This window comes from Anarhichas minor, unplaced genomic scaffold (genome assembly GCF_050575085.1).
Source record: "Anarhichas minor isolate MPS153535 unplaced genomic scaffold, ASM5057508v1 ptg000136l, whole genome shotgun sequence".
Taxonomy (NCBI): domain Eukaryota; kingdom Metazoa; phylum Chordata; class Actinopteri; order Perciformes; family Anarhichadidae; genus Anarhichas; species Anarhichas minor.
The window spans coordinates 12,679,032-12,692,299 of record NW_027466582.1 but is presented as its reverse complement, the minus strand read 5'-3'; the positions used below and the strand labels follow the sequence as shown (position 1 = coordinate 12,692,299).

Here is a 13,268-nt window from a genome sequence, read left to right as displayed (position 1 = left end):
CTGGTTCGTAACCTGCCACCTGTTACACCAATCTGAGTCCACTGACAACACCCAGGAGGATTTACTTCCTGTTTCTCTAGAGGGCAACGTTCACTGTTGTGACTTGACCCAAAGCTTTGACCCAGAAACTTTTCAATGACTCAAGTTTCACTGCAGCAGGTTTTTGATGAAAGACAGAAATTGCAGTCTCTGACTTTTGTGGCTGTCCAGTAGCTGCCCAGTAGCTGCCCAGTAGCTGCCCAGTAGCCATGGGTGTAGCCTGAGTTTTACCGTAGTTGACTCAAGTTTGTGTGACAACTAAAACATACACTGGGTGAAGATTACTCTGACCTCCATGTCTTCTCCCTCCACCACTCAGCCAGTACTTTACAGCCTTCATCTGCTGACATATGCAGGGGAAGAGAGGCAATATGTTTTATTATATCTTTTAAGCATACAACCTTAGGCTATGCATACATGTGGGTTATCTCAGTATCAGTACAATGACACTTACTGTAGTCGATGGAACAGGTGAAATGAATTGAACTTGCCCACTGCTTTGTTTTGATGTATTATTAAGATTCATTTTTCTGCGTTCTTCCAGAGATGCCCCCCCTCATTTGTGTCAGACCTCTTTTCTGACCTCAGAGATGGATCACAGCTGCTGGACTTGTTGGAGGTGATGAGTAGCCAACCTATGGTGAGGTTCTACAATGTGATTCTGTAATGAGTGACATAAATAGATTACAAATTCCTCCCAGCGTGGGGTGGTTTAAAAAAACAACAACACACACACACACACACACACACACACACAGAACTGTGCTAAAATGAACATTATTATCACAATAAAGCTGACTTTGTAATTTGTCTCCACAGAAAAGACAAAGAGGCCGAGGGGTTTTCCAGCAGAGGGCCAACATTGAGACAGCACTGAACTTTCTCAAGAAAAAATCTGTAAGTTTCCACAAAACAGACGTGGCATCTGAATGTGCAGTGTGTTTGTATTGACTTTGTTGTGGTTGGTCGGTGTAGATCAAATTGGTGAACATAAACATCCCAGATATCATAGATGGACGACCCTCCATCATCCTCGGACTCATATGGACCATCATCCTCCACTGTCATGTAAGTACCAGTGGCAAAAACATATTAACTTAGGAGGAGAAACGGAAGAAGAAGAAACAGAGGCAGCAGCATCTTGTGATGCATCATTAATACTTAGAGCCTGTACTGACTGTAAATTGCACATTTTTTGTCAGATTTTATATATGTATGAACCATTTCAAAGATACTGATAATTTGATATCCAATATTTTGTCTCACTATCTCTGCTTTAGATTGAAGAGTTGGCCAGCACTCTCTCCTACAGTTCTTGTCATTCGTCCCTCGACTCTCTGGCCAGCCTGGACTCCTGGTCCGGCAGCCCAGTCCCAGCTAGTCCGGCCCCTGCAGGCCGGACATCGCCTCTCCACAGACGCTTTCGACTATCTGCCAAGAAGGCCCTGCTCATGTGGGTCAGGGACCAATGCCTAAAGTGAGTTATCCGCTGTGTATGTGCCTAGGTTTGCAGTTGTTATAATTAAGACTGGTTTGTCGTATATTCTGGACTTCATTAATGGGGACAACTTACTTTTTCAGTGCTTGTGCACATACATTTGGGTATCTGGAATGCCTACCAACCCACAAATGGTGAAATAAGACAACCCAGTACATTTTCTTTGAGCTGCCTGGATCAGAAAACATGTCATTCAACAGGCCATTTAGATTTGGCTCTCCTTCCTATGTCACATGCAGACTCACTAGAATATTCCGCCCGCCATCTCAGTATCTCCACTCACGGCTTGAGAACTACCTTTGCACTGGTGCGCCATCATTTTCTTGCCGATCAGAGCAGACTGGGCAATTTTGTGAGGGGGGTCTTAAAGCGACTAAAACGAAGCCTTTAATTGTGTTTTTTTTAAAACATTAAAGCAGGTAAACATGTTCTATAGCACCCCAAAATACGTAGTATGAACCTGAAAATAAGCATGATATATATGTCCCCTTTAAAGTGTCACAGACGCCACTAATCCTAAGCATCACTGCCTTCATTTCCCTTCTTCTTTCTTTTGCTTTTGTATTTTGTTTTTTCTGCTCTAGGGTTGGTTGCTCCATCAGTGTGAAGAACTTTAAGTCGAGCTGGAGAAGTGGAGAGGCCTTCTTGGCCATCCTGTGTTCCCTCAGACCACAGCTGGCTGATCTCTCACTGGTCCAGCTAAGAAGCAACCAGGAGAACCTGGAGGAGGCGTTTCACCTCGCTGAGAGGGAGCTCCACATCCCCCGCCTGCTGGAGCCCCAGGGTGAGGCTTACGAAGTAGTATTGTTGAGAAGTTCTAAATAATGTTTCGCAAATTACTAATACCAATCATAAAAAAACAGTTGCCATGGATGTCTTTTTAAAGACTAATTTCGCTATGGTAGTTATGACAGGAATGGTACTTTGTTCACCCATTTTACCCCAGACATAACTGTGTTAACTTGATTTTTGTACAAAGAAGGTATTACCTGTGGCTGTAATGGAATAGTTAGAATAAGCAAATGGACCAATTACTGCTCCAAGGAAGCACAGAGAAAAAGTGTACTATTTTCTAATATATTATATAAACCTAAAAACAAACCTGGTTTTGCTGAATGTCATTTAAGAAAACACCATATAAAATGACAGTTGAGTTGCTGCCATACCGAACAACAATAAAGCCTTTCTGTGTGTTTCTCTACACCTCAGATGTTGATGTTAAAGACCCCGATGAGAAGTCCATTATGACTTATGTGGCCCAGTTTCTACAGTACTCTAATGACATGCCAGCACCCGATGACCATCTGCAGGTAGGCGGTGTCACTTTGACGTTCACACCTTCTAAAGACTTTACTGCAGAGACGACAGCATTGCTTTCAGTCACGTGTGCATCTTCCCTCGTAAGCTTGAGTAACTGCATAGTACTAGTACTCTGTTTCATGCTGCTTCGCTTCCCTCTTTCAAGCTTGAACCCACAATCTCTTGCATGCAACTGAGGGGTGTTCATTATTTTCCCTGTTTCTCTTCTGGTGGCGGTGGTGTAGCTGTTTCCTCTGGTCCAGCCCTTTTCTCTCTCACCTGTGAACTTGCCCGCTCACTTCACTCCAGCAATTGCTGTCTCACCATTACGTCAGGTATAGCTCCACACCGAGCAAAGAAGTCCTTCAGTTAGTATTTGACAGTTTTCAAATCTTTTCTCTCTCTTACTGTAATTTGCATTAATGATACACATCTTATTGATAGCTGTTATAAGATGCATGGCTCTTCCTGCAGAGAACTATTCAAAATTTGAAAAAAAATGGTTTCCAGGGGTCAAAAGTCATTGCTGTTATAGTGCTGAAACACAGTTGAAGTTAACTGTTATCTATATGAGTATGGTTCATGCTTCTTGTACTAATTGTGCAGCTCCAAAATAGTTTTTCACCTCGGTTAACACAGAACTGACAGTTCAAATTTTGTAAGTGTAGGTCTCTTCAAGTGAGCGAGCACGAGAGGTGACTTCCTGGCTGCAGCAAGCCTACCAGGAACTGTCAGAGGCACGGACGGCTACAGAGGAATCAAGCTATGCAGAAAAATACCATGTAAGCACAAAGGTCGAGAGCTGAAAGAAGAAAACATTCATTAGTGTGTATTTATTTTTGTATTGTTGTGCAGCGATCATATACGTTTTACTTTGTTTTGTTCGTCAGGTGTTTCAGAACCTCGCTGGCTCCTTCACTGAGCAAAGGAGACCAGTGATGACCCTCCTCGCCGCCACAAGACGCTGCCCTGAGCTGAGCCGAGAGCAGTGTGCGCTCAGGACAGCGTGGGATCGTCTGGAAAAGGAGGTGAGGAAATCCATTCTTATTGCATCCTGTGGTGTTTTTTATTTATTTGGTATTTAGCATAATACAATATGGAATTAATGAGGAAAAATCTGACTAGCGTTTGCTCCCAGTTTGCTTTCAGTCTGGAAAATGGCTCCAGCTGATTCATGTCCTTCGTCTCTCTCTAGATGAATGAAACATTCTTGCAGAGCGCTCGTTACAATTACCAGGTTTTGTCCTTATACCAGGTTGTGTATGTGTGTGTGTGTGTGTGTATGTCATTCCCCAGCTGCAGAGATGTAAAGTAGATCTGGACTCGAGCCTTCCTCCTCCTCTGGACTCGGTCGTTGTGTGGCTGCAGCGTGCGGAGGCATCGCTGACAGAAGAGGGAGGAAGAGCGAAAGATCATGCAGATGCTGCTAAAGAAGCGAGAGCTCAACAAGACACACAAAAGGTTCTTATGTTGAAGCTGCAGAACAGATTTGATCCGTCCTGTTCTCAAATATCAAACAATTACAATTTTCTAGTGTTCTGAAACCCTGAAAAAACTGTGAGAGAATGAGGCAGTTGTGGACAATATTTTGAGACTCATGACGTGAAACGTCTAATAATATTCTTTTTTCAGACTTTCATTAAGGAGATGAGCCACTTCGTCAACATCCTTGATACCTTCCACAACATGGATGACTTCGGAAACGTAGTCGTGCCCCTTGAAAAGTTTGATGACATAAAAAGACGGTGCGTGACACAATTGTTCAACTTCTGTTATTGCAGAATTTTATTAACATCTATATCCACACATGGACTTTTAAAGCCAAACATCTTTGAGTCCCTTGTATCTAAATTATCTGCAGTTTTTGGTTCCAATAAAATAATGAAATAATGCATTAACACCTGTATTTGAAAACAGCTTAACTAATATCCGAGTCACAGCCAAGTATCGAGGGATCACGTTGGAATACCAGGAAACCCGTCACACTGTACTGGATCTCCTGGGCCGCATCAGTGCGAAGGTTTTGACCTGGAAAGCTCCCTACCGATCCCAGGAGGCGGTGCTTCAGCTTCTGCAGGACTGGCATGTACGTATCTGAAAGAGCAGGACATAAAACCTTGTTACACCAGCTCCAGAAACTAATACTAATGTGAGCCGCATTATTTGGAGATAACGAGGAATGACATCATATCAAATTAACTCTCAAAGCACTTGGGGAAAAATATATACTTTTAGCATTTAGTTAAAAATAATGTCCATTTAAAGTTAGTTCTGTTGGTTTGTTGACCAGGAAACGGTGGAGCGCCATGGGCTGCTTTTAATTCTGATGGATGCTCTCCAGAACCTGAAGGAGAAGGCGAATACTTACACCAGTAAGGCAGCACTAGGTATGAGATGAGTCTCTGAGCATAACACCCTAGCCTAATCTTTGATATGTAGCGAAGATTATAAGACTTGTCCTCCACACACTCTTCACTCCCCACTCAGGTGAGGATTCCCAGCTTGTTACCCGTCAGGTGAAGGAAGCAGAAAGTGAAGCTGAGCTGGTCACACAGGCTGTGACGGCTGTGAGAGGGATGATGGAGAGAGCGGTGTCTGCTTGGGAAGCGTACAACAAGTGCCTTACTTCTCTACAGACATGGCTGGCACAGAAGACACTTTCACACGCTCAGTCTCCTCCTGTGGGGACACAGGTAACCTCTTGTCTGGAATTCTGTCAATCAATAACTCAAAAAGATTTGCTTTATGACTCTCACTAGGAAGTCCAGTGTTTGCAAGCTGCAATAGTCAATTATGATTGTGGTGTGGTTACCGTAGGACATGAGTGAGTGGACGACATGTCAGGCCAAGTTGAACGAGGCGGGGAACGTGCTCATTGAAGTGACAGAATCGTCAACCAGCCTCGCTCTGGCCGAGCAACTCGGCAAGGTCAACATGAAGTGGGCTGAATGCATGAAGAGGACAAAGTTTGTAAGTATGCATGTTCTCACTGTTCTTTTCACACATGGCACAAACTGTGCATGAAGGTACAGTTCAGATTAAATACAAACAAAGGATTTTAAATGTTTGTGATTTACAAAATGAATCTCAAATTGTTAGGATCAGCACTTATTATTTTATTTTGAATGTCACAAGACAAAATGTTTGTAATTGAATTGCGTAACTCTCTACTTGTAACCAGTATCTCCCCAACACTGCTAGTCATGAACATGTCTTTCTTAGGAAGTGTCATCGGAGCCCAGTGTCGGTCCCCTGTGCCTTCAAATGGTGCATTCACTGACCCAGGAGGCCAGCAGGCTGCTGAGGCAGCCTCTGGAGGTGGCCTCAGTCCCACTGAAGGCTAACAGGCAGAAACTACAGGTTGGCAAATCTACAAATATATTGATTGATGAGAATCAGCTTCAAAATATAAGAATGATTTTTAAATCTATCCATGCCCTAGCTAGACTCTCTTTTTTTTCTTGTACTTTTTACCAGCTACTGAGTAAAAAGATGGCCGGGATGGATCTTTCATCTCTCAGTCCGTCCCCATACAATCAAACAAGGAACTCAGAGAACCTCCAGCAAAATCTCCCACAGGTACCCTGCTGCAAAAACTCTCTGTCTCTGACTGACTGTGATACGTTTGAACAGGCCTCGTTCCTTCTTCTAGTTTTTAACTTAACCCATTTTGAAGCTTTATTAAACCAGTGCACAGGTGAACACATGTCCAGTGCTGTCCAATTTATTTGTACCAGACTACAGAAAGGAAACACTGCAGTTGTAGCCCTTGTTATAAATACAACATTCTCACACGATCTGTTATTGATATATTATCTGTTTACATAGTGCTGCTCTCCATGTTGTAGTATGACAAACCAAGGATAGGGTTCAGTTCTGATTTCTTGTATCTGCATGACAGATGCTTGATGACGCAGAGAGGACCTGTGGAGAGCTGCAGCGGGCTGCGTCCAGGCTGGAGGGCCGTCTGGCTGAGCTGGACCGCTGGAGCGCAGAGGCTATGGACTGTCACCAGCACCTGAGGGAGAAAAGGCACGGAGGACGCTCTGCATTGGAATCTGCAGCCAAAGTCAGCAAACCAAAACTTTGTTCACTTTCACAAATTGCCTACAGGTCTCTTGCATGGTCATTCATGGATCTTAAGTACAGTGTTTGTTTTGATTTGTGAAACTGAATTAGCAAGAGCAAATGGGGTCAACGCTGTTGCACAATTTAGTGATATAGGCCCCAGGTTTGTAATGATAATTCACTGTCTTGTGTCCTCATGTTTGATCTCATGGGCTCATTGTTGTGTTTTTACATTGTGTTTCCCAGTAATTACTTTGGGTTTTGTAGTAGTGTGACACGTTTTTCCCACGGCATTTCAGTTGACTGTGTTGCCAGATATGCACATAAACTTGTGCTAGACTCTGAATGGGCCAGGGGACTTGATGAAAAAGGGGCATCTCCACATTCCCTAACATTAGACACTGAAATGGAGCCAAAACTGGATTTGAGTGACTTGGGCTGAAGCCATTGGGCCACTCGAGCGTGCCTTTGGTGTGACTTTGGGGCAAATATAAAGCATACATGTGTCCTGTAAAGTTGTAAAACTATGCTAATGTTTGGTTCAGTACAGATAATGCAATGTGGGCTATATAATCCTCTCCAGGTGCTGATCTCTCGAGGTGTGCAGCTGGAGAACGGGGTTGTAACTGAGGGACGGAATCTGCAGGACCTTGTGGCACAAGTACAGAAAACCTCTCCTCTGCATTACCTCAGTACCTCTGGCACGCAGGACAGGATCTCAGAGGCAGTCTCCCACTGCCAGGTGAGATAAATCAGTGTATGATAGCTTTCAGTTCTTCAACAGGTACTCATATTTTCATGTATGTATTTTTATGTTTTTTTGTTTCATTTTTTTAGGAGATTCTTGGAATGTTTAGTTCCCTTGGGTTTCTGCAACATGTCAAAAAAGCCCATCAGACACAGAGACAGCCAGAGGCAGGGTTGTTTGTTGTGGCCAAAACCAAACATGTAGACCAGATTGGGAATGTTATGCTAACCCAGGACCCAAATCTGGTTTCACGGGAGATTTCGCCTCAACAAAGGACAAGAGCTCTTCACGCTTGGCCTAAAAAGGAGCACGTGAACACACAGGATGAATCCACCATTGCTAATCCCCGTGTTGAAATCCAAATGCTGGCCCGGCCATTGAGGGAACCAATACCTCATATTCACTCTCCTCTTGCTCAAACTGTAAAAGAAGCTGAACCCGAGCCCATGATCCAGCCTCACTCACTTTCCAAGTGTCACGCTCAAGCTTCAAGTCGGAGTCAATATGATCAACTTCTACCTGCTTTCATCCAAACTCCTGTTGGACCAAAGTGTCAAAAAAGTCCAGTTCTGTCTAAACATGTGACAAGTCCAGTCCCAGAGGAGGAGGAAAGCTCAGCTCCCTCACAAACTCCTATATCGATATCTAGAATAAGAGGGCAGCCAAACACTGTACAGAGTGCTAAAACATCTCCACAGCCACCGGTTGTGGTCCGCAGTGAGGTTCATTCAAAAGCCCAGTCAATGGCGAGGAGCAGACTGGAGAAGGCCAGGTTTCGTCTGCAAGGACGCATCCAGCAAGCCATCAAGTTATTCGGTGGCAAAGAGATTTCAGAGTCGCAGGCCAAGAGGAAACAGGTACAGTTTTAAACAGTGAATGATGGAGAATATGGGCATCACTAATCCTAAATGTTGAAAGAAGTGTAAGCTCTGAATTGATTTATTCAAACAGTGATTTACTTGAATTAATAATATATTCCTACTTCAAAGTCTTTACTTTCAGATTATTCATTGAATTTGACAAAAATCCACTTAAGCGCCTGCAAATAAGTGTGAGACATTCAAAGTAACTGTAAAACCAGCTTTCTTCCAACTTATCAAATGCTTGTCATGCTACAACATCCAGACCTTGGAAACTCGAAACAAAATCTCAGAATTAGGACAAAATCGTCAAAGGTCTGCTGGTGTTATGCTTTGCGAAGCTTCCAGTTTTGTTTGTACACGTTTGTCTAGCTGTATGTCTTTCTGTGCAGAGAGCTTTAAAGATCCTGCAGCCTGCCATCCTCGATGAGTTCCTGGGTGCTGTCGAGGGTTTTGGGGCCTTTTGTACTGGGCCCCAACTCCAGGACGTGATGCTCCTCTCTGACTCTGTCAGAAAGCAGTGGGAGGTATGACGGGGTTTTGTACACAGTAGACTGTTATACATCCAGTAGAAATGAGAGTGATATTGATCCTAAAACTGTTTTACTTACAATATCTTACTTTTTTGGAGTTATCCTGTAACACACATTCATAACAAAAGAGCCCAATTAATTCAGTATTATGCTGGTTAACTTTAGCCTTAACAGCTATGATGTACCATTATAACCAGGCCTTGTTTGTGCACTCAGGATGTACGCAGAGAAATGGCCGCTTTTGTTCCCATCTTGTGGTCTAAGATCAGAGAAGGAAAGCATTCCTCTTCTGTTGTGCAATGTGAAACGCAAACTAACACTCTGCACGAAGCCAATGACCAGACTGACCATGACTCTTTGCTACAGCAACAGGTATTTGTCCTAACTCCATAACATGGCATTAACATCTGATTGTGCCGCATGGCGACCTGAATGATTTGGGGGAAAAGGCTAGAAAGCTATAGGGCCTACATGGTTTTAGTCTCTCAGAAGTTCACATTCCTCCTTCCAGGCCGTCATGGACGGAGCTGCAACTGTTGAGGTTGATTCACTCCAAGAGCTGTGTGAAACACTAACACCAGGGAGGTCCTCCTGCCTAGCAACAGAGCAACTGAAGGAGTCAGATGAAGATCAGGAAACACAACCCAGTGACACAATGCTCCCCTCTGACTGGTAAGATAATGCTAAGGAGATGCATATTGAGGTGTAATAGTATAGTATATATATATATAATAGTGTAGTATAAAAAGGAACCTTACACACCCTGAAGAAAACCACATGATAGATATTTGTGTTGGTGAAGAAATGGTTGTAAAATAAATCATTTGTTTTGTACCTTTCTACACTTGAAAGATCATATTTTGCCTGATATCATGTGGCACCTCAAGCCAAGTTTCAGTGCTTGATTTTCACCAAACAGGGCCTTGTAATCATTGAAAATCTTTGAATTTGCTCTCATAAAGTTCATCCTTAATGATGTAAGTAATTTGTACATTTAAACATAAATTTCAGTTCATATTTCTAATGAACTTAACTTGTCCAATTCAAGTAAAAAAAAGTGGGATTTGGCCAATGTGTAAGCCACTAGGTAGGTAGCACATAAAACATTAGGAAGTAAGTCAGGTTTTAGTTTAAGAAAATTTCATTTTAATTTAATTCAGTTTATAGCGTCTATAAACTGTGAATTTAATTTAAGTTGAACTGCATTGTTGAATTGAAGCAGACAGCCTATTTATTAACAATTGTCCCTCTGTAATCCTTCAAGTCTATTAATCTTAATGAGATTCCTGGAGGACTGATTCTTTCTGACTGACTGGCCCCGACCTCCCCCCCGATAAACCTTTTTTTTAAAAAACTCAGCAGGGGACGGCAGCTCCGGGGAAACACCCCGCTGAGAGCGACCGGCGTGTCGGCCGACACACAGCAGAGCAACGATCTCCCACAGAAACAAAGCGTGGACAGACCACAACAAGACCTCTCGCCTGTGTGTGGTGAGGTCATCCATCTGCAATCTCAGGATGTCCCGACAGAGAACGAGGATGACCCGACACAACGTACAGGCTGCGGGTCGGCGAAAAAACTAAAGCCCTCACTTCTGACCAAAGAGCAGCTGCCGAAAGCTCGTCTACTGCACATCACACAGAGCAACCAGCAAACCCAAGCTCACATACAGGTAGGAGGAGGAGCTCATGAGGGCCTTTACATGGATGCCATCTACTCAGCTTTGTGGGCTCCCAGAAACAACTATTTTGTATTTTTCAACTCATATTTAGTTGCAAAGTGAAGTAACAGTAATATAAATAGCTTGTTTGGAGTGTCTGGTCTTAATGGAGGTGCTTTCAGTCCACTTTTCTTTCGATGTAGTACACACTCACTTTGATTTAGAAGATGTTTGGATTCCGAGTTTTAGTTGCCACTTCAATATTGTAAATATTTCATATGTGATTATCATTTTCCACCAGTTTCCGTACTGGACAGCTCACAGATCATAATTTGGGCCAGTCAGGCGGTAATGTGGCATGCTAAAATGCTCCCCGTTGAAAACAAACTAATAAGTCACATGACATGTATGCTTTACATCAAAGAAATAACACTCATCACTCTTTATTTGAGATCCTAGACCTCCATGTTCCTACACATTTTGTCTTCTTCGGGGTGCTGACACTGAGGAATGCAAGAGAAATAGAAGAGTTAAAGACAGGGAGAGTAGGATTTGCTGTTTGCGTTTTTTTATATTCAACATTCAGAGTAGGCCCCTCCTCCCCGGCTCAATGACACCAGAAGTGTACGATCCCTGACCGCGGCTATGTTTAATGTGCTTGTCAGCGGGTGAGAGTCAACCTCAGATTGGCTCTGGTTTTGGAATGAGCTTTGTCCGCTTGGCGTTTTGCCGTGTTGTATTTGCGTTATTTAGGAGCATGTGTCAACCATTTTCATAGCGTCCTCTTGGATGCGCTCTTACGATCTGGCAGCTGATCACTACATAAGTGATTGAAGGGGATTATTTTTGTATGCGTCTATAAATTGTTTTTAAGGAATAATCCTACTCATTCTGCCTTTTAAATTAATGAGTATGTTACTTTTCACCTCTTGCTTTGGTCCATATTTGCAAACCAGAACCTCACTAGAAAAAGTGTGCATTTTCCTTCAGTTTATTATTATTATCAAAATTGTGCCTGTGGAGCTTTGATATTTGAATTTGATATGATGTTTTGCTGTAACCATTCCAGCAAAATGTCAACACAAAGTTAAAAAAAAACTACCCTGAATTAATCTTATTTACTTTATACATTGCATTTAAAGTTGCCTTTCCTTAAGTCTTCCTGGTCAGAAAAAAGCTCAGCCGTATCATTGGCTGTGACTGATCTGTGCAAGACACAGCACCAGCTGCAGGGCACTAATCCCAGTAATTGGATAGCTTTGCTGGCTGTTCCATCTCTTCCTCTTGTCTTCACTGGACTGTTTCTATGCAACTCTACCATCTCCCAGGTGGTTGTCCGGGGTAACACTGTGGAGACCAAGCAGGAGGCAGAGTGGACCGTCATCCCAGGGTCAGCCGCCCCCCCACAGGAAGAGCACTCCTCCGAACAGGAAGTACTGGAAAGGTCTGTGTTGATTTCTCAGTTGTTGTTTGGAGGACATTCAGCATGTGGAGTAGAGTTAGACAACATAGTTACCAACAACATAGACACAAGTGAGAGGAAGTTGATGTCACAGATTTTGTTCCCATGCAGCCTTTCAGTGTCAGAGAATGTCATATTGAAACAGTGTGTAAATCTTTCCCTGCAGGTACAGAAAGTCCTGCTTGATATTTCAGTTTCATCTCCAGAAGAACAAGCAATTTTTGGAGGAGTTTATTTCAGACCCTGTTACCATCTCCACCCTGCAGAACCAAAGGAAGCAACTGCAGGCAAGTTAAAGCACCACTTCATAATCATATTCAGCAATTGTTTGATACCATTAGAATTTCACATTTTCAAATCATACTCATAAAGCCGTTTTTCACGTGTGCTTCTCTGCATCTTGGTGCATTTCTACAATCTAAAACTGCTGAGCAGTTTGTTTTGTTCTCACAAGGTCAAACTGCACCATATGAAAATTGTAACTTTGAGTGCTTTCTTAATATGTTTCTCCTCAACAGACTTTAAAACAGGAGACAGAGGCTCTATGGTTTGAGTATGAGCGCCAGTATACCCAGCAACCCCAGTTCTCCCACCTGATGACCAGGGAAGATAAGGGTGACGTGGAAGGAGACTGGGAGCAGCTGACTCAGCAGTGGAGAGGACAACAAATGTGCCTCCAGAGCAGGTACTGTGCACCTCTCAGATCAATAATGATGATGATGATGATCATCATAATGATAACAGGATTATTGGTTTCAAAGTCTATTCTTGACTTTGAAAACACCTTTTTCTCACCTCAATGTCCATTTACTAGTTGTTCTGGAGCTTTCAATTATATTATATGATCTTTATCAGCAGATGGAGTTAACTAATAGTTTATATTTGAGTACTGGAGATAATAACCACTTATTTTTTACTTTTTGTCAGGATGACATCTTTGGAGAATACTGCTGATCTGATGGCACTGATCACAGAAAAGCTGGACCGGATCATCCGAGAGTCCGTGGACATCTCCTCCTTCACCTTGGCTGATCCCAGACTGGTATCTGATTTAAAGGTACACATATGCGTTTTTTTTTCAAATAATTAACACTTCAATTT

General features: G+C 42.8%; 1 protein-coding gene across 1 annotated transcript in view; it reads left to right on the top strand.

The window, feature by feature from the left end:
- syne2a (spectrin repeat containing, nuclear envelope 2a) overlaps positions 1-13,268 on the top strand; it is a 79,568-nt gene that overhangs the window by 2,517 nt on the left and 63,783 nt on the right. Inside the window, exons 3-30 of the mRNA XM_076084240.1 lie at positions 584-679; positions 859-936; positions 1,015-1,107; positions 1,320-1,516; positions 2,122-2,321; positions 2,747-2,847; positions 3,082-3,171; positions 3,505-3,618; positions 3,727-3,864; positions 4,133-4,297; positions 4,469-4,581; positions 4,754-4,922; positions 5,127-5,223; positions 5,324-5,529; positions 5,654-5,806; positions 6,059-6,196; positions 6,314-6,415; positions 6,738-6,905; positions 7,488-7,646; positions 7,742-8,509; positions 8,905-9,039; positions 9,262-9,417; positions 9,557-9,717; positions 10,408-10,717; positions 12,034-12,149; positions 12,334-12,454; positions 12,686-12,852; positions 13,095-13,224. Of these exons, the coding sequence (XP_075940355.1) occupies positions 584-679; positions 859-936; positions 1,015-1,107; positions 1,320-1,516; positions 2,122-2,321; positions 2,747-2,847; positions 3,082-3,171; positions 3,505-3,618; positions 3,727-3,864; positions 4,133-4,297; positions 4,469-4,581; positions 4,754-4,922; positions 5,127-5,223; positions 5,324-5,529; positions 5,654-5,806; positions 6,059-6,196; positions 6,314-6,415; positions 6,738-6,905; positions 7,488-7,646; positions 7,742-8,509; positions 8,905-9,039; positions 9,262-9,417; positions 9,557-9,717; positions 10,408-10,717; positions 12,034-12,149; positions 12,334-12,454; positions 12,686-12,852; positions 13,095-13,224 (4,641 nt within the window). The remainder of the gene's footprint in view (positions 1-583; positions 680-858; positions 937-1,014; positions 1,108-1,319; positions 1,517-2,121; positions 2,322-2,746; positions 2,848-3,081; positions 3,172-3,504; positions 3,619-3,726; positions 3,865-4,132; positions 4,298-4,468; positions 4,582-4,753; positions 4,923-5,126; positions 5,224-5,323; positions 5,530-5,653; positions 5,807-6,058; positions 6,197-6,313; positions 6,416-6,737; positions 6,906-7,487; positions 7,647-7,741; positions 8,510-8,904; positions 9,040-9,261; positions 9,418-9,556; positions 9,718-10,407; positions 10,718-12,033; positions 12,150-12,333; positions 12,455-12,685; positions 12,853-13,094; positions 13,225-13,268) is intronic.